This window comes from Mustela putorius, unplaced genomic scaffold, assembly GCF_011764305.1.
Source record: "Mustela putorius furo isolate JIRA1106 unplaced genomic scaffold, ASM1176430v1.1 tig00003859_pilon_pilon_pilon, whole genome shotgun sequence".
Lineage (NCBI taxonomy): Eukaryota > Metazoa > Chordata > Mammalia > Carnivora > Mustelidae > Mustela > Mustela putorius.
Window position 1 is genome coordinate 19376314 of NW_025422011.1, and position 26171 is coordinate 19402484.

Consider the following 26171-nt stretch of genomic DNA (forward strand, 5'->3'; position numbering starts at 1 on the left):
TTCTGCTTTTCATTTTCTCAGCACATTAAAAATAATTAAATGTTTGCCACCTATAGGAGTCACAAATATTGTGAAACACATTTGCATTAGCATTAAGTCTTAATTCCTAAATGAAAATTAAAATTGAATGTGCAATGTTTTTAATTCTTGATTTGCTATTAAACAATATGAGACTCATTGGCAAACTTCAGATAAGTGGGATGGAGCAGGTACATCCTTTGCTTTCCCCGTGTGTCTTTATTATTATCACTTAAGTAAAGCCTTTTTCAAAATAATTTAAACACACACCAAACTGATAGTCCAATATGATATTAAGACTTTGGTGACCTACTTAAAATTTTCTAAGTCTACTAAAACAAAGGCAGAAGGCAAAAAATCCAAAGGGCATTTTCCAAGGTGACCCTTTCTGGCTTGCATAGGGCAGGATATGGAATGAACCCACAAGATATCTAAGAAAATGTATAATCTCCAATTCCAAGTTTGGGATCTTGACATTGAAAATATGAAGATCTCAGATATTTAAATTATGAAGCATCTTTTTAAGAATGAACTAATAAGGGTTTATGTAACTGAATACTGTGTATTTAATTTCATATCATATACAATTATCACGACAAACCTGTAAGAGGCCAACATCAAATTTTCTCAGAACGTTTGCCAGGAAATTTTGACAGAAGAAAATCTAGGTAAATTAATTAGAACAATACACACTCCTGGGCTGTGCCCCAGATCTACTAATTAATAATCGATGGGAATGAAGCTTGACCACAAGCACTTTTACCAGCTGACCTGGTAAATCATAGTCATGCAAAAGTTTGAAAATCATTGATCTACATTATATAGATAAGGGATCTAGATTATAAAATCACTTGCCAAAAGTGTTAGAAAATAGGAAAGTTGGCATTAAAATCTAGGTTTTTTATAATTTCAAGGTTTTCTCTACTATATTGTTTAGTATCAGATCTACCAATAGGAATCAAAATGTATCTCTTCTGCTATTTTTTCCCAAGAGATTGTATGTTCTCTCATCAGCTCTCAATGAGGTTGCTGATGATCAAAGAATCCTGGAATTGAACGAGATGCTCACATGATAGCTCTTTTCCTCCATACTAGTCTTCATTTCCTAAGTACATCCAGAACAGTTGTTTTTCATTATTTTTTTAAAGATTTATTTATTTATTTGTTTGAGGGAGAGAGATAGCCAGTGGTGGTAGGGAGGAGGTAAGAAGGAGAGGGAGAGACAATCTTAAGTAGACTCCGCACTGAACACAGCTCCTGATGGAGTGCTGGATACCATAAGTCTGAGATCATGACCCAAGTGGAAAACAAGAGTCAGATGCCCAACTGACTGTTCCAGCCAGGCGCCCCGGTTTTTTGTTATTCAGTCATATAACACACTGTCTTTCAGTGACTGATTCTGTGTTCTTATACTTTTCATTAAGAGTTCACTTTTATATTTGATTGAAATATTCTCCTTATAGCTGTTTTCACTGGCAACATCTGGTTCTGCCCTGGAGAGTGACACTGAACAAGACTGCTCCTATTTCACATTATAGTTTTATTTCTTTTGAGAAATTGACTAAAATATACAATTCAAAAATATTTATTGAGGTTTTAAGTGAAAGGCATAGCTTTGCATAAAGGAATGGGTAGTGATAATTATTGAGGACCTGCTATGTGTCCATGATAAACTAGGTGTTAAGCTGGACTATCTCACTGGAACCTTTAACAAGTTATACAAGTTAGGCAACATTTATCTCCCTCCATCAGAGGAGGAAAATGAGCCTCAAAGGGGCTAAGCAGTCATGGCTACACATCAGGTAACTGGTTGAAACAGAAATGAAACTGATCAACATTATATACCAAATCTCCTCTTGAGCTTTTCCCCTCAAGCTCTAGTAGACACATGTCATTTGTTGTTGTTGAGCTTAACAGTGTCATTTCTAGAATGGAACATGCTTTATCAGTCTTGGCTGATAAAGTAAAATCAGATAAGGGATTTCTCTTCCTTATTCTGGATATAGCATTACAATTATTTGAAATTAATACTGCAACTTCATGTAGTTGTTTTGCAAATGTCACCTCAGTTTGAGTTGGAGCTCATGGTCACTTGAAACTCTAATCTGTTACAAGATAAATATACAAAAAATTAATCCCATCTAAATGTTAGCAATTAACAGTCTGGAAATAAAATTAAGAAAACAACTCCACTCATAATAACATCAAAAGGAATTTAAAAATTAGGAATAAAGAAAATGAAGTGCAAGGCTTATACACTGAATTTTTTTTAAAGGTTTTATTTATTTATTTGACAGAGAGAGAGAGATATCACAAGTAGGCAGAGAGACAAGCAGAGAGAGAGAGGGAGGAAGCAGGCCCCTTGTGGAGCAGAGAGCCTGATGTGGGGCTCGATCCCAGGACCCTGGGATCATGACCTGAGCTGAAGGCAGAGGCTTAACCCACTGAGCCACCCAGGTCACCCAAGGCTTATACACTGAAAATCTGCAAAATATTTCTGAGGAGATTTTAAAAGATGTAAGTAAATGAAGAGATAACCAATGTTTATATATTGGAAGAATCAATATTGTAAGACAATAATTCTCCCCAAATTAATCTATAGGTTCAATGCAAATTCTGTCAAAATCCCAACAGTTTTTTTTTAAATTAAAATTAAAAAGCTGAACTTAACATTAACAAGGAAATGGAAGATATTAAAAATAGCCAAAGCAATATTGAAGACAAGAACAAAGTAAAGGGAGTTTAACTTTCCAATCTCAAACTTGCCATAAAGCTACAGTAATTGAGAAAAGTATGGTACAGGCTTAAGGGTAGACATATAGATCAATGAAACAATTGAAGTAGAGAAGGGAATTCAGATTTGTCATCAATTATTTTTGACAAATGTGCCAAAGCCATTCAATAGAGAGAATATATTCATTATAACAAATTGTTTTTAAGATTTTATTTATTTATTTAGGGGGGGGCATGAGCAGGGAGAGGAGAAAGTGCAGAGGGAGATTAGGTAATAAATGCAAACACTGCATTTACAGTGCAGACACTTCGGAAAACCATTTGTTTCTTAAAAAGTCAGGAAAAAATTTATCATATCCCATTCTGTTTCTAGGGATCTACTCAAGATAAATGAAAACTCATGTTCACACAATGATGTTTATGTCAATGTTCACAGTGTCATTATTCAAAATAACCAAAAAGTAGAAACAACCCAAAAGGTATCAACTGATGAGTGGATAAAGAAAATGTGGTACAGTCCCATAATGGATCCTATTCAGCAACAGAAAGAAACAAACTCTTGATACGTGTTATGACATGGAGGAGTCTCCAAATCCTTACACTATGTGAAGGAAATGAGATGCTAACCAATCCCTGTTATATGATGAACTTATATAAAATTTATAAAGAGGCAAATCTACACAGATAGAAACTAGGTTAGTGTCTGTCTGGGCTGAGGGTGAGAATAGAGATGAACTGTAAAAAGGCATGGGGATCTTACTAGGGTGATGGACATGTTCTAGAGCTGGATTGTGCTAACAGCTGCACGACTCAATCAAGTTCATGAATAACTTAAATATATGCTTAAAAATGTGTGGTTTGGGGGGCAAGTGGGTGGTTCAGTCAATTAAGTTTGTGACTTGTAGTTTCAGCTCAGGTCCTGACCTCATGGGTCATGAATGAGACAGGATCCTCGCTCAGAGGGGAGTCTGATTGAAGATTCTCTCCCTCTCTCTCCCTCTCCCCAACTCACACATGTATGCTCTCTCTCTCTCTAAAATAAAGAAATCTTTTTAAAGATGTGTGATTTTTTTGCATGCAAATTACAGCTCAAGCAAAGCTTTTTTAAATGATCATTGTTTTACAAATAAGCTCTAATGTACATTTTTGTTCATTCTAGTTATTAGGAGAGCATGAACCTCTTCTGTTTAGAAGTAAATGGACAAAAATTAACTCATACAATTTTTCCTCCTGTATTTTATCTGAGAACAACAATATAATTGCCTTAATTAATTAACATGAAAGTCAGCGTCCCTATTAGACTTTTGTCTTTACTTGTGTATCTTCACTTGATCACAAAGGCCTTTGGATTTCTCAGTTTGATGTTCTGTTGGTTTCCTTCTCTCAACTATTTCTGTTACTGGCTTTATTCAGTATATTCACTTTACACCATACTTTATTTTTTCATACTTTCATTACTTTTTAAATGTTCTCATTTGGTAGTTTCTAGGTTTTTTAATTTCACAGAGTAGAAAAACAAATTAAAAAAAAAAGAAATGGGAATAAAACTGCCAACTATAATTTTGCCAATTAAGGCCAGTAATATGAAAATTTACCTTAACAACTACCATCTACTTTCACTGTATAAAATTTAAGTTGCATTGATTAATTTGATTTAAAAAAACCCTCTTCCATAAGATGCAGATGTCAATTATTTCAAAATATACCCAAAGTATGCAGAATACAAATATGGAAAAATGATTGTATTAGTCAGTGTACTCCAGAGGAAAAAAAAACAATAGGATATACACATACATATATAAGAAGGGATTTATTATGGGAATTGGTTCGTGCAATTATGGAGACTGAGATATGTCATGCTATGTCCTGTGCAAGCTGGAGAATCAGGAAACTGGGTGATATAATTCAATCCATATCTTAAGTATTGAGAACCAGGGGAGCTGATGATGAGCTGAGGCCAAAGACCTGAAAATTGAGGAAAAGTGGGGGGTATGCTGCTGGTTGAGTCCCCAAGTTGGAAGGCCAAAGTACCAACAGCTCTCAGAAGGTGCAGCCACAGAAGATGCATATCCCAACTCAAAGAGAGAAAGAATTCACCCTTCTTCCACCATTCTGTTCTATGTGGGTCCTCAAGGGATTAGAAAATTCCTATCCAATCCAATTAAATTACTTAGTCTACTGATTTCATGTGAATCTCTTATGCGAACACCCATCAAAAACATCTAGAAATAATGCTTTACCAGCTCTTCTGAGCATGTTGATGCATAAACTTAACCATCACAAATTTACCCCTTGTCAATTTGGCACCCATACACATCACTTTACACCATACTTAATCTCCAAATAAAGACAATAAGGAGGCCATAATTCTAATATAACTATCTTTCCTACAACAGAAAATGCACTAATCCCTTTTTCAGAAAACGGTAAATTTATTTTGCTTTTATTTTATGAAACTATGTTTGGATACCTCATTTGGACATTCAATTAAAGCAGCCCAAGCTGAGTCTGCAGCTTGTTAAAGTGAAGTTGAAGGTATTTTCACGTTGTTGTATTAAAATGGAAGCAACCACATTTCATGGCATTAAACACAAATGAGAATATTCTGAGTGATTTTAGACAAGCTGAATAACAGCAGTTTTCATAGATCCAAAGATGCTCCTGCTTTGGGGTGCCTGGGTGGTTCTGATGGTCTGCCTTCAGCTCAGGTCGTGAGATCTCCAGGTCCTAGGATGGAGCCCCATGTCAGGCTCCCAGCTCAGTGGGGAATCTGCTTATCCCTCTCCCTCTGCCTCTCCCTCTGCATGTGCTCTCTCTGTTGCTCTCTCTTTCTCTCAAATACATAAATAAAATCTAAAAAAAAAAAAAAAAAGATTTTCCTGCTTTCTTTCTGTAAGTTGAGATATCAGCAGAATTGGTCTTAACACTAGGGAATCCTGGAAAGGAACTAAGTTCTCCATGCTTAAAATTAATCATACTCTGGTTACTGTAGTTGGGGTGATGATGGTCCACTAGAGTTCTCATGGGGAGCTTAGCAGTGGATAAAATCACATAACAGCTTTCTGATCGATTCCACAGTCTTATATCAACACTGGTCTTGTATATGGTTACATAATAAATGGTTTTTCAATGGATCTCTCCTACACACTATCAAAAGTCATACACAGTTTTTAATATTACCATTATGAGTCTAATTTAGGCAGCTCCCTCTTTAAAATGTAAATATAAGAGAGTAGGAGTAGCAGAAAATCCATTACTAAACAATATACTGAAACGATTATATCTTATCTAAACCAAAGTTTTTCAAATTATGGCTCACAAACCATCCACCTCAGAATCACCTGGGTTGGGAAGAGGCTTACCAGGTCCATGTCAAAAAAGAAAAAAATAGAGGTTTCATTTAGTCCTATTCATTTATAATTTCTTGAAGAATTTTTCAGAATCCTAATTTTTAAAAGCTTCCACATGATTTTTACTATCATTTACATGTGAAATATATTGTCAGTAAAACTCAACCACATAGTAGAATCACCTGGAGTAATAGAAAACATAAATACAGCTAATGTCTAGATCCCACACGCCAAGATGTTGAGTTAATTTTTCCAGCATCAGTTGGGCATCGGTGTATTTTTTAAGAACTCTCCAGGTGATGCTATTTTGAGGACAGCTAAGAACTGTAGCTCTAAAATTTGAAAATTGATGTTCATACCAGTTCCTACTGCTTACATCTGGTGTCTTTCCCTCATCTCTTACTCTCACAGACTTGAAATGTAATTGAGTCCTTAACCTATGAATACTGAGCACTCTCTGCAAGACAAAGTGTAGCTTCTTAGAACTAGAAACTCAAAAGACTAAGATCTAGACAGAGGTCATGTTAGAGTGAGAGCATTCACCTTGGTGCAGGGGGAGGCAGATTTTTTAATGGACCCAGATTGGGACCTGCAACAAGGTAGCAGCTGCTTATGAGACTTATTGAAGGAGAAGGAATTATTAGGGACAAAAAACGACAATAAAAGTAGAAGGAGAGTCAAACAAGCAAACAACCAACAATTTATGATTTTCAGCAGACTTCACTCCTGATAAGAAAAGTATATCAGAACTTCGCTTTGGGAATCCTTTTGGCAAAACCCATAGAACTTTTCAGCTTTGTCTCCAGGCAGGGGAATATCTTGTTTGTTTGTTTGGTGAGCTTGGTGAAGTCCCAGCTCTTTTGCCCTTTTAGATGCTTCCAGCACCTCATTACAAGAACAGTTTGTTCAAGGCACATATGCTTGTGATCAGTACAGAGGCAGGAATAAGGCCACTGAATTACTCTTAATCTAAGAGCTCAAAGTGGGTACTTCTAAGGATAAGACTCAACATTACTTACACGGGTGTGGCTTCTAAAATTCTTTAATTTTCTTCCTTTTTTTTTTTTTTTTAAAGTGATACACAATTAAGATACAACCCAGTTTTAAGCGTACAGTATAATGATTTGGTATATGTCTATGTTGCAAAATGACTTTTTGGTAGTTTTAAGAAAATATATCAAGAAATAAAAACATTCTCCTTCAAATTAACCCTATGATCTCATAAGTTAATTGGTTATAAACATTTGAAAACCTCAACTATAACCTTAACTCAGACCAAACTCTTTATCTTGGGAATCCAGGGTCTTTCATATTTAAGTCCCAAATTATCCTTTTAGGCATATATACCACTACTTCCTGCACTCTCTTCTCTAGTCATTTTATTGATGGTTTCTTGTCTCTGCACATTTACTCACACTGTCAGAGACCTATTTGCCTTTAGTAAAATGTTCCTTCCTACCAAAAGCCTTCCTGAGTTCTTCATCTGCAAGTATGTCACAGAGATTTTCATTTTTACTTCTCATTAATTTTATTATGCTCTAAATTGTTACATGTTCAAATATACAAAGATTTGAAGGCAAAATTGTTGAGAAATTCATATTTCTAAATTCTCTTTGGCGGCCAATAAAAAGAAAAAAGGACAGAATCCATTAACTTATGCGTCTGTTCTACCTTATTTTCTTTGCTGTAGCCGGAAGTCTTTGTTGGGCATGTGGTTACCCTCTTGGCTTTCTTACCTCTCTGACAACTCAATTTCAGAGCACTCCAAAGAGTCTGGTTACCTTTCCTAACAGAACACCTACTTCATGGACATCCCAAGAACACTTGTTTTTTCAAATTTTAAAGTATAATGTTTAGCTAGTAGGTATCACATATAGAATATTCGATGGTGGCATGAACTAGAATTGTTAAAATTCGTATGCCCTTATTTTCCTGTTGATTGCTATGAAAATCATTTTAAGTTATTCTTACATTTTGAGAATTGCACTCAGTGTTGTTCGAATTTTCTTCCTTTGTTGTCTCAGCTTGAGAGCTCTCAGTCCTTCCAAGAATGGTTTGTTCAGGCTAGAGAAAAGAGAGAGCGAGAAACAGGTTCAACCAAGAGATCAATGTGACTTGTAAAATATGGTACAATGGCAACATCAGACTCAAGGACAATGAATACAATGGAATTTGTATATATACATACTCAAAAATTCATAATTTTGAAAGTGCATAAAATAAGTTCTGTTCTGTTTTGTATTAGTGAGGTCCAATGGCATTATTTTCCCACTGGAAATACTTCTTGCATAATAAGTCTTAAGTTCACTATTTCCACAAGGAGCTGGAATCCTGTCTTTTCTCATATTTTAAGTCCAAGTATATCTGAGAAATAAAAGTGTACACTTCATATTCTCAATCAGAAGGAGAAGACTTTATAACAGCTCACTGTAATATACACAGAGGATTATTTACTTCAATGCTAACTAACTAATGAAGCCTGGAAACCTTAAATATTATCCTAAGAGTCATCTCTTTAGGAACACTAAATCTTTTTTAAACATTTATCTATTCAAGAGATAGAGAGTATGAGTGGGGTGAGGGGCAGAGGGACAGGCAGACCCCCTGCTGAGCAGGGAGTCCTATGCTGGGATTGATCCCAGGACCCTGAGATCATGACCTGAGCTGAATTGAAGTCAGGTACTTAACTCAGAGTCACCCAAGTGTCCCTAAAAAAAAAATTTTTAAGGCAGTTTTTCAGGTGCTGGCCAGGGAAGAGTATGCATAATTAATATATGTAAATATCCCCATAGGCTGGCTAAGATTATCTACTGAAATGTGTGTTTCTTGGGCAAAGCTGATTTGAACATGCTGTTAGGCACATCAATCTGTGAGGTTACTATTGTAGGATAGACAAAAACTAAACTCTGTGAATGCTAATGTGCTTGGATCTGAAACCATGATCTCAGTGGATCATAGACGAGGAAGAAAAGGGGTTTCTAACCACTGGGGACCCAGGAAGACAAAGACAAGACTATGGTCTGATCAAAGTACCTAAACCGCTCAGATATTGTTTGTGCTACTTTTACACAATGCTGACCTGGTTTTCCATAGGTAGTTATATTCCTTTGCAGGGGAACAGTCTTACAAATAATACAGTCCTACAAATAATACTTTGATAAAAACAAAAAGCAAAGATATCTCATAAAACTAGTAGAATATTACATGTAAAAAAATCCATAAAGCTAGTAGCATCTTAGAGAAATAATAGAAAATCAAGCACTTTAGTTGACTAAAATAGTTCCTATATTAAGTTACTCAAATGCTAGGCTTTACATATAATAATTGATAAACAACTACATACAATTTTTTTTTTTTGCTATATACGTAAAGGAGTTCAGCTTCATTGTATGAGTTCCAGAAGGCACTAAGTATTTCCCCCTCTCTTAGTCCCTTTTTCTCTCGCATTCTTCCTTGCTTAAGACCCCTGTCTTCTGATCTCCCCTCTCTACCTTCTGTAAGAGTAAGAAATTTAGACAGGAAAACAAAATGCCTTTGAACAAGCCAGTACTCTGTATTAGATATTGTTGTTGAATATAAAGAGTTGAGAAAGGTGTGGTTTTTGCCTTCCTAGAATTTATCCATTCTGATTTTTATTCACACCAGTAGCCCCAAGATAAAGCAGATTAATAAAAGAGGGCACAAACAAAACTGTATGTATTTGGAGAGAATGGAAGTTAAATCCATTTAGGATAATTATAAAGGGCTTGATGGAAAAGGCGAGCTTTAAAATGGGCCTGTGAGTGATTAAGACAAGAGTGAGTGAGAGCATCCTAGGTGAAGGGAAGAGTATAAGCAAAGATAGGTAGAAAGAATATTCAGCTGGGTTGTTTTTTTTTTTTCCCTGTTGGTTTACAGGGTAGCAATAGAGTCAACATGAGAAAAAATGCTCAAGAAAAATGCTACAAAGTAGGAAGACAATTCCAAAATCAAGCATCAAAGTATGTGTTTAAATTTAGTAGCCAAATAAGAGTCCGCTGGATATTTTAACGCAGGCATATGACATGGCTAGAGCCTCTGTTAGGGTGATATAGCAGCACTATAAAGGCAAAAATGGAACAGAGGAAAATTAGGGGGTGGATATCAAGAAAGAAACAATAAACATTGATCAAGTAGATGGTAACAAAGGCTGAACTAAAGTATTAATTCTGGCAATCAAAAAGAGATTGCTCTTTGTTGCGAGCAAAGATTAGAACCTACAAAACTGAAAAATTCTATAGAAATAGAGAAACCTAGAGAAAAGGCAGGTTCACAGCAAAGAGGATTATTTGTGTATTGCTAATAGAGAATTTAAAGCCCTTGTGACTCTTAAATAGCTAGACACTACTCAATAGCCATGTTAAATATATTAACATGAATCAAAACAGCCATTTAATCCAGCTAAAATCTACTGGACTTCCTATAACCTACAAATTACAGATAGTTAGAAGAAATAGGTTAAAAAGTGCAGGGGTAATACATAAATGCTAGCAGTGAGGGAAAGTCTCTTCCAGCAATCAGAGAAAGAACCCCAACTGCAAAAAGACAGAAGAAATCCCATTAACAGGCTTGGAGTAATTTTAGTAGGTTTTGTTTCTGTTAAAACAGCCAAATCACTGAGCAAACAGCCCCAAAATCCCTCTGAAAATTTATTTAGTGTATAATAGCATTAAAGGAAACTGAAACACAAAAGTCATTCATCATTCTAGCAGTAATTATTTTGACTTCTCAATATTGTCTTTCAGTCTTTGCCCATATCCTCACGGATATTTATAGAGTCACAATTACAGTGCTCATGACATACTTTCTTCTGTTTTTATACACACATGAATGTTTTATCTACCTAGAGACAGACATAAGGCTATAAGCATCCTTTACATGTCTAAATAGTATTTCATAGAATGACCTTGCAAAAATGTGTATTTCAGTTAAAGACTTCAGTGGTTCTGAATTTCAGGTTATAATATGATGAAGACTATCAGTCTTCTTGGTACCAGTCTGCAGGATAGCTCATATCACACTCATCACTCGTTTAAGTATCTGACTCTTTATAAGCTGGGAACCCATGAAGGAAAGATATCGTGCCTTATTCATTTGGAGCCAGTACATATTTTGTACTCAGTAAGTTTTGTTTTTCCTTTCATCATTTATTTAAGATCTATTTCTTAGGACTAAAGGAAACTAATAATTAAGGACCAAAACTAAATCAAGAGGAATGGCTATATTTATGGTAAGAGAAATCTTTCCAAAACGTGGCAATCGGAATTCCTTCTAGCAGCATGAGTCAACACTAATTGTGCATCCACTCTGTAAAAGTCGTGTGTTTTGAACTGAGATCAAACACTAAAACTAAAACATAGTTCTTGATCTCAAAGAGCTATCATTTGCTCCTCATTAATCGTCATTGTATCTTCGACTTTCCTAATAGCTCCTGATTTCATTCTGGAGGGTTGCCTCTTTCATGGTATGGTGTTTCCAAAGTACTGTTTTATGTGTCAAATTCCTTGACCCCTCTGATATTGGCACATGACCCAAGTCAGATCATGATACCTCCATTCTTGGAATATTGATTACATTAAGAGGAGGCCATAAATGGTTAGGTACCATGGTTAATTCTGTTAGGGTGCCTTGTCCAAGTTGCTTCTATAATACAACCCTTCCTTATGGTTCATACGTGCAGTCTTCTGAAGCAGCCTTTGTTTCTGCCCATTTCCAAGTGTGTTATTTCTATCTTTTCCTTGGTACTAGGAGCTCCTGATGTTATATGAATAAAGTCCCTTCATTTAATCTGGTAAGGGTCAGTGTCGGTTGAATGTAATCAGAGACCTGGTTGATACAGGGAGTCAAATCAATAAAATAAAACTGATAGCAAAACATAAGGGCTGAGATAGAGGTTTACCATGGAAACTAACAGAAAGGAAACAGAACCCAGAATAAATAACAAAGGAGTATTATTCAAAGGAATAATAACAGATTCACCAGTGATGGAGATTACATTTTAGGGTAGATATTCAATATGTTCCTAAAAATGTAAATGTATAGCATATTAATACCTTTTAATGTTTGAGGTTTTTTTTTTTTTTTCATAAAAGTACTGTACATTTGTGAAAATGCTCCCAGATTTTGGTGGTAAGGCTGAGACAGGGAATATGTTCAAAATAAAAGGTCTTCTCTATCTATCTATCTACCTACCTACCTACGTCTCTGTTTTTGTGGGCTTCTGCTCTTTGGACAGATGATAAGAAGAGTTTTATTAACTATTAAGTGCACAGAAAGCAGAGGGAGAAGAATGACAGTGTAACTTTTCTCTTCCATAAGTTTGCCAAGGCTACCCTTGTGCTCACATATTAATAAACTGAGGTGCCTGGTTTGCCAATGTCTCTATCAATACTGAAGTTATCTCCAATTTTCTTAAGGAAAAAAATTACATATATTACTTACAAAAACTGGAGGAGATGATACATTGCGTCACCAGTGTGAGCAACGAAGTATAAAAAGTTAAATCACTTTAAATACAAAAATTTAGTATTTAACTGAGGAACTGTTTACATTTAAATATAATACATGTTATCTTTAGCATAGGCTTTTGGCTTCAGTGAGATGCTCCTTGTGGAAAGAAGCCTTGTTGAATATGATGAATTAATACAGAATGGGAACTGACTTTGGAGAAAGATAATGTATTTTTGGAGTTAAAGAAATGAGGTCTCAGATTCTGGGTTAACAGTAAATAAATTGGGGATGGGAAATTTATGTAATTTCAGAGGGTCTCTGTTTACCGCTGCTTTGCTAAATTAGGTCAAGAACACCAAACTCGCAGTATGGTTTTATTCTTTTGGTTGTTGTCAGTTTTTTTTAACTTTACATTTTTAGAGCAATTTTAGGTTCACAACAAAAATGAGGGAGGGATGCAGTGATTTTTCATACAGCCCCAGTCCCACACATGCATAGCCTCCCCCATTATCAACATCCCACAGCCAGTTGATACAAATGTTATCAAGGATGACCCGGCATCAACACATCATAGTCATTTAGTGTCCATAGTTTTCACTCTTGGGTTTGGAATAATGTATAATAATATCTACCCATTATTGCATTATCAGAATATTTTTCATGGCTCAAAATCCTCTGTGTTCTACCTATTTGTCCTCACTTTCCTCAACCCTGGAAATCATGGTCCTTTTGATTTTTCCATAGTTTTTCCTTTTCTAGAAAGTCTTATAGTTGAAAGCATATAGTATGTAGCTATTTTAGACTGACTTCGTTCATTTAGTAATATGCATTTATGTCTCCTCCATGTGTTTTCATGGCTTAATAGCGCATGTCTTTTTAGTATTGCTTAATATTCCATTATCTGGATGTACCATAGTCCAAGACGAGATGACTTCAGTGGTGATTTCTACAAACACATAATGAATAATTAATACCAATCCTTCTCAAACTCTTTTTAAAAATGGAAGAAGAGTAAATAACTCCAAACTCATTTCACAGGATCAGCATCACCCGGATACCAAAGTCAGACAAGTGCACTGCAAGAAAACAAAGTTGCAGGATAAGATCCCTCATAAACACGAATGCAAAATATTAGCAAATTGGGGGCGCCTGGGTGGCTCCGTGGGTTAAATTAAAGCCTCTGCCTTCAGCTCAGGTCATGATCCCAGGGTCCTGGGATCAAGCGCCACACCAGGCTTGCTGCTCGGCAGGGAGCTTGCTTCCCCACTGGCCCCACCTGCCTGCCTCTCTACCTACTTGTGATTTCTGTCTGTCAAATAAACAAATAAAATCTTTCTAAAAAATTAGCAAATGAAATTAAAAAATACACTGAAAAGATCACATACCATAATGAAGTGGGATTTTTTCTAATGATGCAGGATAGTTCAATATCTGTAAATCAGTCAGTGTGCTATATCACATTAACCAATAAAGGATAAAATCATTTAAGTATCTCAGTATGCAGGAAAAGCATTTGTTAAAACTCAATATCCATTTACTTTCCAAAAACTCTCAACAAAATGGGTACAGAGGAAACAGACTGAAGTATAATAAAGACCATATACAACAAGCCCACAGGCAATATCATATTCAATGGTGAAAAGCTAAAAGCTTTTCCTCTAAAATGAGGAACAAGACAAGAATACCCACTCTTGCCATTTTTATTCAACACAGCATTGGAAGTTCTAGCCAGAGCAGGTAGGCAAAATAAATAAATAAACAAATAAACAAACAAACATATGGTATCCAAATGGAAAGAAAGACAGAAACTTGCCTTTGTTCACAGATGACATGATATTATACATATACAGAAAACCCTAAAGATCACTCCCCAAAACTGTCAGAACTAATAAGACATTTTGGATCATAAATGAATCCAGTTGCAGGATACAAAAACAATATATAAAAATAGGTGTTTCTAAATGCTAATTATCAGAAAGAAGAATTAAGGGGATGCCTGGATGGCTCAGTTAGTTAAGCATCTGCCTTCTGTTCAGGTCAGGATCCCTGGGTTCTCAAACCAAGCCCTGTGTTGGGCTCTCTGCTCAGCGGGGAGTTTGCTTTTCCCTCTCCCATTCCCCCTGCTTGTGCTCACAATCTCTCTCTCTTTCAATCCTGTCAAATAAATAAATAAAATCTTAAAAAAAGAAAATACAAGAAAGAGGAGTTAGGAAAATAATTTCAGTTACAGTAGCATTAAAGAGTATAAAATGCTTAGAAATAAACAAAGATTTGAAAGACCCGTACACTGAAAACTATAAGACATTAATGAAAAAAACTGCAGAAGGCACAAATAAGTGCATAAATATTCCATGCTCATGAAGTAGACTCAATATTATTAAAATGTCCATATGACCCAAAGAAATCTATAGATTTAATGCAATCCTTATCAAAATTCTAATGGCATTCTTCACAGGAATAGATTAAATAATCCTAAAGTTTATGTGGAACCACTAAAGACCCTGTATAGCCAACACAATCTTAACAAAGAACAAAGCTGAAGGCATCAGGCTCCCAGATTTCAAACTATATCATAAAACTATAGAAATAAAATAAAGTACAGTATTCGTACAAAATCAGAGACACATGGATCAATGGAACAGAATAGAGAGCTCAGAAATATACTTGCACATATATATTCAATTAATTTATGATACAGGGGGTGTCTGGGTGGCTCAGCGGTTTAAAGCCTCTGCCGTTGGCTCAGGTCATGATCCCGGGGTCCTGGGATCAAGCCTTGCATCGGGCTCTCTGCTCAGTGGGGAGCCTGCTTCCTCCTCTCTCTTTGTCTGTCTCTCTGCCTACTTGTGATCTCTGTCAAATAAATAAATAAAAGACATCTTTATAATTTATGATACAGATGCCAAGACTATACAATAGGGAAAGGACAGTCTCTTCAATAAATGGTGGAGGGGAAACTGGACATCAACATGCAAAACAATAAAACTGGACAGCTATTTTATACCATACAGAAAAAGGAACTCAAAATGGACTAAAATCCTGAATGTAAGACCTGAGACTATAGAATTCCTAGAAGAAAATGTAGTTAGTAAACTCCCTGACATTGGTCTTGAAGACGATATGACACCCAAAGTAAAGGCAACAAAAGCAAAAATAAGTGAGATCACATCAAACCAAAAAACTTCACGGGGGAAAGGGTACCATTACCAAAATGAATAGACAATGTACTGAATGGGAAAAAAGTATTTTCAAATCATTTAAAGATGGCCAACAGGTACTTGAAAAGCTTGAAAAGATGCTCAACATCAGTAATCATCAAGGAAATGCAAACCAAAACCACAATGAGACATCACCTCACACTTGTTACAATGGATAGTATAAAAAAAATAAGAATAACAATTGTTGGTGACAATGTGGAGGAAAGGGCACCCCACCCCGGCACTGCTGGTAGGAAGGTAAATTGATGTGGTCATTATGGAAAAAAGTATGAAGTTTACTCAAAAAATTAAAAATAGAACTACTATATGATCCATCAATTTATTTCTCTGAAGAAAACAAAAACACTAACATGAAAAGATATATGCATCCCCATGTTCACTGCAGCATTATTTACAATAGCCAAGATATAGAAAAATAAGTAAGTGTCCAACTATAGATGAATGGATAAAGATGCAAATATAGTATTATTAGATATATATAATATTAATCAGCCATAAATAGAATGAAATTTTGCCTTTTGCAACAACAGGGCTGGACCTTGAGAATATTACGTTCAATAAAATAAGTCATACAAAAAAGACAAACAGTATGGTCTCACCAAAATCAAAAAACAAAAAATAAAATGAAGAAATAAGTTCATAGACAAAGAACAGATTGACAGTTGTCAAGGTAGGGACTAGGTGGTGGCCAAAACGGGTGAAGGGGGTTAAAAGGTTAAAGGGTATACATTTTCAGTTATAAAACAAATAAGTTTTGAGGATTTAATGTGCAGCATGGTGACTACAATTGATAATATTGCATTGCATACTTGGAAAGTTACTAAGAGAGTAGATCTTCAAAGTTCCCATCACGAAAAAAAAAAAAAAAATGTAACTATGTAGGAAGTGGATGTTAATTAGAAATTACTGCATTGATTCTTTTGCAATAAATACGAATATCAAATCATTATGCCATATAACCAAAACTAATATCATGTTATGTGTCAACTATATCTCAATAAGAACATTGAAAAGCCAAAAGGGAAATAGGTACATGTAGCAATGTGGATGGTGGCCTGCCACTGAAATTATATTTATTTTCTAATCACAAACTTTGATGTTTGTAAATTTTTGAATTGCAGATTGATTAAATTACTGTTTTCTTTAAATAAATACAAAACAATAACAGAGCATCTACTTAGTACACTATCGGGTATACAATGGCGTCCCCACAGAAATATATGTTAGGTCCAATGGCAAAAGAGTAAATATTATCTTATATGGTAAAGGATGTGATGAAATAGGGACCTTGGGAAGAGGAAATTGCCTGGTGTCTTAGTCCAATTAGGTCGCCCTAACAAAATATCATATACTGGGTGCCTTAAACAACAGAGTATTTTCTCATAATTCCTGAGGCTGAAAATACCCAGATCGGATTTAGCAGGATTTGGTGTCTGGTGAAGGTTCTCTTCTTTACCTGGAGACTGCTGACTTCTAAGTGTGTTCTCACATGGCAGAGAGAGAGCAAGCCCTCTGGAGTCTCTTAAAATCCTACCAGACCAAGGCTCTAACCTTACGACGTTAAGTACTGAATTATTTTCTTAAAGGCATCTTTGCCAAATACAGTTAAAACTTCAACATGTGAATTTTAGGGGGACACAGTTCAGTCTATACCACCCTGGATTACATGGATGGGCCCTGAATATCCTCCTGAGTGTCTATCTAAGACAGAGGGAGATTTCATTTATATACACAGAAGAGAACACAATGTAAAGATGAGGTAGAGACAAGAAGGATACAGACAGAAGCCTAGGAATGTTCACATAACCACCAGAAATTTTAAGAGGCATGCATAGAACATATTTTCCCCTAAAACTCCCAGAGAAACAGTTGTCAGAGGTAGGGAGGTGTACTGTGAGATTTCAGACTTCAAGTCTCTAAACATGTGAGAAAATAAATCTCTGTTATTTTAAGCCATCACATTTTTTTGTGATGTTACAGTAACCACAGGAAACTAAACAACTACCTCTTCCAGTAATTTAGAAATGTGTTAGATACTCATTTTCTTAGCACTTGAATATGTTCCATAATTCTTCCCCAAGCAAAATAACTTTAAATAACTTCCTCAGAAGTGCATCCAAGATTCTCTTTTCTTTTTTTAAAAAGATTTTATTTACTTATTTGAGACTGAGCGAACAGAGCTTGAGCATGGGGAAGGGCAGAAGAAAAAGCAGACTCCCTACTGAGCAGGGAGCCTGATGTGGGGTTTGATCCCAGGAACCCTGGGATGATGACCTGAGCTGAAGGCAGACACTTACTTCACTAAGCCACCCAGGTGCCCCTCTCGTCTTTTCTCTTCTTTTCCCAAAGCTCGAACCTTTCAAACAGCATGAGAACCTGTCTTAAACATAAAAACTATTAAAGAAACTGCTTTATAAGTGGATGAAATGAGCATCCTTGGCAGTATACTTGTCAAAGAAAGAATCCCAGAATCAATGGCTTATCTTAGTCATTTTCATGTTCTGTTGGAGAGAGTATATATATATATTATGTGTGTGGATTTTTTCTACATTGATTTTTATATACTGTGTGTGTGTATTTTTAATATATCACATGAGGAAACTGGAATAGGTGATGTGTGAAGTTCTTTCCTTAGTAGCAGAAAGATCCAGAAGAATAATCAGGGAATGTGAAAGTGAATGGCATGGAAAAATAGCTTTGATTCTTAGCTCACAAATCGTATTCTCACAGCAATGGTAAGTGCAACCATATATATATATATATATATGCAAACATATGTAAACATATACATCAAAGCATATGTATTTCAACTTGTAAGCACTTTAAATAAAATATTTAGCGTTCTTAAAACAGAATGATATAGATTTCATTTCTAACCAAGACTGAATAACAGTGATTACATTTACTCTCCTACCTGAACAAATGAAAAAAAAAAATTGGAAAAAAAGTAAACAATGGTATTAAGAAAACTGACAACTGACAATGAAGGGATGGTGGTACCTTAAAGAGAGGACATAAATGAGATGCATAGAGCCTGTATCATTGTCAACCAGAGACCAAGAGAAGGATACGGAGGAACTGAAACAATGAGAAATGATGGGCACCAAAGACCACTATTAGTAGGGATGAATTCTGCCAAAGCCTACACATGCACTGGCCTATCCAGAGACCAAACCATGGTCTATATCTTCCTTATAATGAGGACCATAAACGTGAGTGAAATGACTGGAATTGTTTTGTTGACTTAATTTATTTCCCAGGGTCCTGACAGAAAAATGAAATAATGATTTTTTTTTTTTTTTTGAGAGAGCAAGCACACATGCATGCACGTGGACAGGGCAGGTGGGGGGAGCAGAGGGAGAAGGAGAGAGAGAATTTTAAGCAGGCTCCATCTTCAGCATGGAGCCCCATGTGCGGCTCCATCTCATGACCCTGGGGTCATGATCTGAGAAAAAATCAAGAGTGGGAGTCTTAACCAACTGAGCCACCCAGGTACCCCTAAATTGCAAACTTTTTAAAGGCAAAGAAAATGCCTCTTTTATCTCTGTAACTCTTCACAACTAGCATCAACATTGACCAAAGGAAGATGTTTGATGCTACTTAGAAGAACAGACACATCACAGAACTCTTTATACTGTATTTCACCTGAACTCTGTGAGGCTGGTGGTATTCACTCCATTTCTGAGATAAAGAAACTGAGACTTTGAGATGTTCATGGAGCCACCAAAATCAAAATGCTTTTGGATTATACTGTTAATGATTAACCCAAGCTGTAATATTCTGATTTCTTTCTATTTCCAACTCCATCTTAACACCTCCTATTAGACATAGTCGTTGACAGGATTCAACTACTATATATGACTATATGTCTCTCCTCACCCTCAATTTACATAATAACTCTCCTCAAGCCTCTAGTTTCTGTATTATGTGCTACTGGTAAAAAGAGAGGGGGCTTCTACAGAGTACTCTTTCTCTGGAGTCCGGTTTGCTACAACGTACTTTAACTTCATTAAAGTCTCCTTCAAGATCAAGTAATTGCTTTAGGTCTTTTTTTCTTTTTAAATTGGGACATAAAAATTACAAACGATTTGAAGAATATAAACACTCATATGTATTTACTAAATTAAATTTACCAAATATATTATTTTTCTACACACTCAGTACTTTGATCTAGTAAAAATCTCTGAAAATTTTATAGATTGTTGACAAATGGAAGTGATAAGGAAAGGTGGTATGAATGCCATCGACCTATAATTTTCCAAGAATCATCCCTTTTTAAACTTTAGCTCACAAATATAAAATGAGACAAAGTGTGACCATGAAAAACTCTATGTGGTGATAGTTAAAGACAATGTTGGGGAGACTCAGAATGTTAGAAAAAGAAAAAAAAAAGGATGAAAGAAAAAAGCTTTCTCCTTGTTCTACCTCCTTTATCCTTATGGTAAAATAATATGCTATAATACAAATAAAATATATCACTAGCTAATATGTAATTTAATGTCCTTCTTGTTCTGGGCTCCTAATTCTACTAAAGTCCTCCTGTTTTACTTCAGCAGAAAATACACATCCTTTTCTTTGGTTACCTCTTATTTCTGAATAACAGCTTTAACTTGAAAGCCCAAAGCTTCCTGACATTCTGCTTCTCTCTAGTTCTTCAGTCTCAGATTGTTTACCAAAGTTAGATGATTGCTAAGAGGAAACACAGACCCTCTTGTGGGATTCTGTATAATAGAGTTATCTCTAAATAAGAGTCAACAAATCATTCCCTAAAAACAAACAGAGCTGACTGGATTCTTAACAAAAACAAATCCTGGAGTGCGCCCAAATCTCCTTTTGGTCTAATGTGAGCAGAAGTTGTCTGTGATAAATTCTATAAATACGTACTATTCCAATTATGAAAAATTATTTTGTTGGACAGGACCCCTTGTGGCAACCTCGGGGTGTTCTGTATCTTCTGAAGGAGTCACACATTACCCTCTCTGTGCTTTTGTTCGATTTGCTTTCTGTCCCAACGTGCTTTCTCCTCTGACTCTGTAATCTGAGTCTTACCAGTGCCAGTGGCCCCTGCTCAGTCACTACTTCCTTCTCAAATACCTCGTGAAGATGGCGGTGGGTATGGTAACATCACTGTGATTCCAAGGGAGTGAATATAGATGTAACAACTAATAACTTTTCCAGGAGAGGAGATATTAGAATAAAGTTATATGCCAATTTTATGATATATCTTCATGTCCAAGTGGTAAATTATGAGGAAGAAAAAAGGTGTATTAGAATCCCCATTTTTGCAGAGAAGAAAATTAAAACTCAGATAGTGGCTAAACCATTTGTCCAAAGTCATAATGTTCCTAAGTTTGGTGCAATATTAGGGTATTAGTTTTCTACTGCTTCTATGACAAATTACAACACACTGAGTGGAAAAAAGCAAGGCTAGCATCTCAAAATTCTATTGGTCAGATATTTGACATGGTCTCAGTGAATTAAAATCAAGGTTTCCTGTAAGCCCTCAGCATGCTTGGGTCTGCGGTGCTCTTGTGCATGCTTGAAAGAACATTTTGAAATGGTCTGAGGCCTTTCCCTGTTCCACTCAGAGCAAGGTTACAGAAATTTCAAACAGTTGATTGCTTTCTTCCATATCTGGTGTGCTGGGTATCGTCAAGATCCGTATTCTCTGATGTGGTAACCACTTACCACATATGGTTAGATTAAGTTAAATAAATTATAAAAAATAAAATAAATAAAAATCAAGGTTTCAACAGGACTATGTTAATTTCTCAAGAATCTGCAGAAGAATATAGTCCTCTTTCACTAGCTGGGGGAGCCCACTCATGCCCTCCAGCCGTACCTTCCACCCTCTGTCTGCAAACTAAGCAAATCTCTCTCTCTCTTTGTCTTCCATAGTCACAACTCCCTCCTTTGGCTCTTCTTGCCCACTTTTAAGATTGCTTTACCTTGCGCCCCTATAGATAATCCAGATTAATCTCCCCATTTTAAAATCAGCTTATTGGCAACTTTATTTCTGTCTGCATCCCAGTCTGCTAGAAGAACGACATCGGAACAGGTTATCTCACGAAAATTTAACTAAGTACAGTTTGGAAAACTACCATGAAAGATTCCTTTTGATTGCTTTGAGAGTAGGGCACAGTATAGTGAGCGGACCCATCGGGAGGGTCAGGTAAGTTTTCCTGAAGAAGCAGCCTTGAAGACAAACCTGAAGAATGAGCAGTCCCCCAGGTGAGGAGGCCAGGCAGAGCCTCCTGAGTGAGGGAGAAGAGTAGGTATAGGATTGAGGGATAAGAAAGCTTTCTAATTTTAAGGAACCCAGAGGAAGCAATATGCCTGAGGAAAGATAAGAAGTGATGAAAATCCAATCGGAGTGGAAGGCATGGGTGGCTCATTAATGTCTGCCTAGAATTCTCTCTCCCAATTTTGACTCTTAGCTCTACCCCCAGAGGCATCCACATTTTTTTTTTTTTCCAACATAACAGTATTCATTGTTTTTTGCACCACACCCAGTGCTCCATGCAATACATGCCCTCCTTAATACCCACCACCTGGCTCTCCCAACCTCCCACATTTTATATAGTTACAGCTTTCTTGTCCATCTGACCCCGCACAGATGCCCTCTGTTCCCCCTCTACTGCATCCTCCACAATGCTCATAGGGCAATGTGGTGAAAGACAAAGCTGAAGGTGATTGTGTTGATTGATCTTCCTGATTCATTTCGCCTTTCAGCTTAACATAACAATTCCTGGGACAGAAGGAAACAGAAGCTCCTTTAAAGCCTTCCTCTACCTCTCTTTTTTTTCTTCTTTTTTTTTTTAATATTTTATTTATTTATTCGACAGACAGAGATCACAAGCAGGCAGAGAGGCAGACAGAGAGAGAGGAAGGGAAGCAGGCTCCCTGCTGAGCAGGGAGCCCAACGTGGGGCTTGATACCAGGACCATGACCTGAGCCGAAGGCAGAGGCTTAATCCACTGAGCCACCCAGGTGTCTCTCTACCTCTCTTTCTATACCTGCCTGTTACCCAGTTACTTTTCTCACTGTCAGTACTCCAAACCTCACCACTCACCATTTTCAAACAGTCCCTTCTTCTCTTTCCTCTCTTGTTCACTTGTGTGTGTAAACACATGAATACACACATGTGTCTGCACAGGGTTTTTAGGTCTTGCATTATTCCCAACAGTCCCCTTCTCTGTTCCTCAGCCCATGGTTACTTCTACCTTCCCCCAAATCCTTTTCCAGATAAATTCCCACTTACGCTTGAAACACACTTGGGAGTCTAACATGCACTAATGAATCTTTCCAAATTCTCCCATGGAAGATCACATTTTTCTTTGCCTTCTGTCCATCCCTAAGATTTTTTATCATCGACATACGTTAGTTTTCATTTCTAATATGTATAATTATCTTTCTCCCTTACTATACTGAAGACTCTGTTAGAAATCATTTAGTTGTAAGTTATATAATCCCCAACTAAAAACAGCCTAAACACTAAGAGTTATTTTCTCACATAAGAAATCCTAAAATAGGGGCGCCTGGGTGGCTCTGTGGGTTGAGCCTCTACCTTCTGCTCAGGTCATGATCTCAGGGTCCTGGGATGGAGCCCCACATGGGGCTCTCTGCTCAGCAGGGAGCCTGCTTGCTCCCCTCTCTCTGGCCGCCTCTCTGCCTACCTGTGATCTCTCTCTCTCTCTCTCTGTCAAATAAAATCTTAAAAAAAAAAAAAAGAAATCCTAAAATAGAGGAGTTCTTGAGTTGGTTAATTTCATAATCCAGGATGTCACCAGGATCCAATAATTTTCCATCTTTCTGCTTCTTGTTTTCAGAACACTCCTACATAATTAGGAGATGGCTACAGCATTTCTAATTTAATAACTTTCTGAATTATTCTTTTGGCTATAAACTTCCATACATCCACTACATATTTTATCAGTTGTAGATGGTAGAGTCCAATTAATAAAACAATTTAAAAAATTATTAAATTAGTCCCCAAGAGAAATTATTAATTCAGGAGACCCCAATATATCATAAAGATATGCAAGTCTTCCAAGAACTCAAAGTATTCATATTCTTAATGGTTGTACCACAGCAGCAGAGAGGAAAATAATGTCTGCAGGTGATTAAATGTACAACTAAAATTCAAGCACTTGATAACAGCAGAATCCATTTATAGGTATCTAAACCAACACCAGGAAAACAACTCTACAGAGATGACAACAGGAAAAAAAAAAAAAGACGTAATTAGTGAAACACAATAGTTACATAGTGCCACAATAAAGATGATTCCACAAACCAAAAAGAGTGGAATTTTGGAGTGACTGGCTGATTCAGTTGGTACAGCATGTGTATTTTGGAGTGTATTTGTATGTGTTGTATGTGTTTGTATGTATTTGTATGTGTATGTGTATTTTGGAGTGACTATGCTGATTCAGTTGGTACAGCATGTGACTCTTGATCTTAGGGTCCTGAGTTCAAACTCCATGTAGGGCATAAAGCTTATTTTGAAGAAGGAGGAGGAGGGGGTAGGTGGGGAATCGAATTTGTCCAAAAAAACCTGATATTTAGGTCCAGAAAATTAGAGTGTCTAAAAATAGGTTGGGTATAGCTGGTTTTCCTGGAGGAAAATGTGGTCAGTTAAAAATGGGGAGAGGAATGATCATACTTTATTAGAAAATCAGAAATGGAAGATGTTCATTCTTGGACATTTCTTTTAAAAAATACTCAGAAAATAACTTTAGCTATATGAACAAAGTATGTGGTATAAGACAAAGTAATTTGCTCCAAAGTAAAGGTCTTTTGTTGTTCCTTTGTGTCTATCGTACTAAGACTATTATGGGACTAAATGGGAACCATTCCCATTTTTATACATTAAAAATGTTAGACTTCAAAAAACAGTGGTTTCCAAAAGGGTCTGGAACCTTTATTACATGCTTGATGCAGTTCACAGATGGTTATTAACACAGGTGGAACTTATGAATTTCCTCAAAATATTATGAGACTTTAAGTAATATTCTATAAAAACACCCTCTAGGATGTGAAACTCTTAAGTCATTTTTAAGAAGGTTAAGTATGTGACACTAAATCAAAACAACACCCCTTTCTGCTCATATTTCTTGCTTCTGAGAGTGGCTTCAAGAAACCTTGAAAATGAGGTCTCCATAATATTAGCTTCAAAGGTGTGCCTGAAAAAACCTTAAGCTCACTAACTTATTAGATAATCATTCATTCAGTAAGCAATCATTTATCACTTCCTGTATTGGTGCTAGGCACTGCAGTAAATGCTATTAATAGAGGGATGAATGAGGAAGGAAGAGGGATGTAAAAATGAACAAGCAAGATCTCTATCTTCACATACTTCATTCTCATGGTAGAGTACGAGGCAGATCTTTATCTAAGTGCTACCTATATATTTATTAAAATGGAAAAATGAAAAAAAAACCTGGAAATAAGGACATACATGAATCAATTATAGTGTATATCTACAAGGAAATGATACATAAAATAATTCAAATAAAATTTATACTGAATTTTAATGAGATGTTATTTCCACTCATACAATGTCAGCCAACTCTACCACTTTTTGTGAGCAACCTGATATCTCTGTAATTCATTTTACTCATATGAAAGATGAGGATACATTCTATATGATGGTGGATACATGCAGTTATACAATTGTCAAGGTACATGGGATGCATGGGTGGCTCAGTTGGTTAAGCAGATGACTTTGGCTCAGGTCATGATCCCAGCATCCTGGGATCGAGTCCCACATCCGGCTCCTTGCTCCGTAGGGAGCCTGCTTCTCTGGCTGCCTCTGCCTGCCTTTCTGCCTGCTTGCGTGTACTCTCTCTTTCTCTGGCAAATAAATAAAATCTTTATAAAAAAATACATAGAATTAACACCACCAAGAAATCTAATGTAAATGATGGGGTCTGGGCGATATAATGAGGTGTCTATGGAGGTTCATCAATTATAACAAATGTACCACGTTAGGGAGAGGTGTTAATAGCGGAGGAGGTTGTATTTGTGTTGGGAGGGCACACAAGGGTATATATGAACTCTCGGTATTTCTGCTAAATTTTGCTCTAACCTGAATCTGCTTTGAAAAATGAAGTCTATTTAAAGGGGGGAAAAAAAGGATAATACTGGATTATAACCTAAAATCTAAAACAAATATTTATGAGTCCATTCTAATATCAATAAAATAAGAAGTGGGGGGAGGACAAATATTCCTTACAGAAGAATTCTAAGTAATATACACATAGGCATTCCCTCTGTAATAGGTGAAACTTAACTACCCCTCCCTTAAGTGTAGGATAAACTTAATGATTTATTTCCAAAGAATAAAGTATGGAAAATGACAAGTGCTAACTTTTTGAAGAAG

General features: G+C 36.3%; 1 protein-coding gene and 1 non-coding gene across 2 annotated transcripts in view; one reads left to right on the plus strand and one right to left on the minus strand.

Moving 5' to 3' along the window:
• Positions 1-26171, minus strand: part of LUZP2 (leucine zipper protein 2) — a 500071-nt gene that overhangs the window by 16224 nt on the left and 457676 nt on the right. Inside the window, exon 10 of the mRNA XM_045066118.1 lies at positions 8073-8165. Coding sequence (XP_044922053.1) covers positions 8073-8165 — 93 coding nt within the window. The remainder of the gene's footprint in view (positions 1-8072; positions 8166-26171) is intronic.
• Positions 21281-21403, plus strand: LOC123387811. The gene has a single exon (XR_006602299.1). It is a non-coding gene; the product is annotated as a small nucleolar RNA SNORA9 (small nucleolar RNA).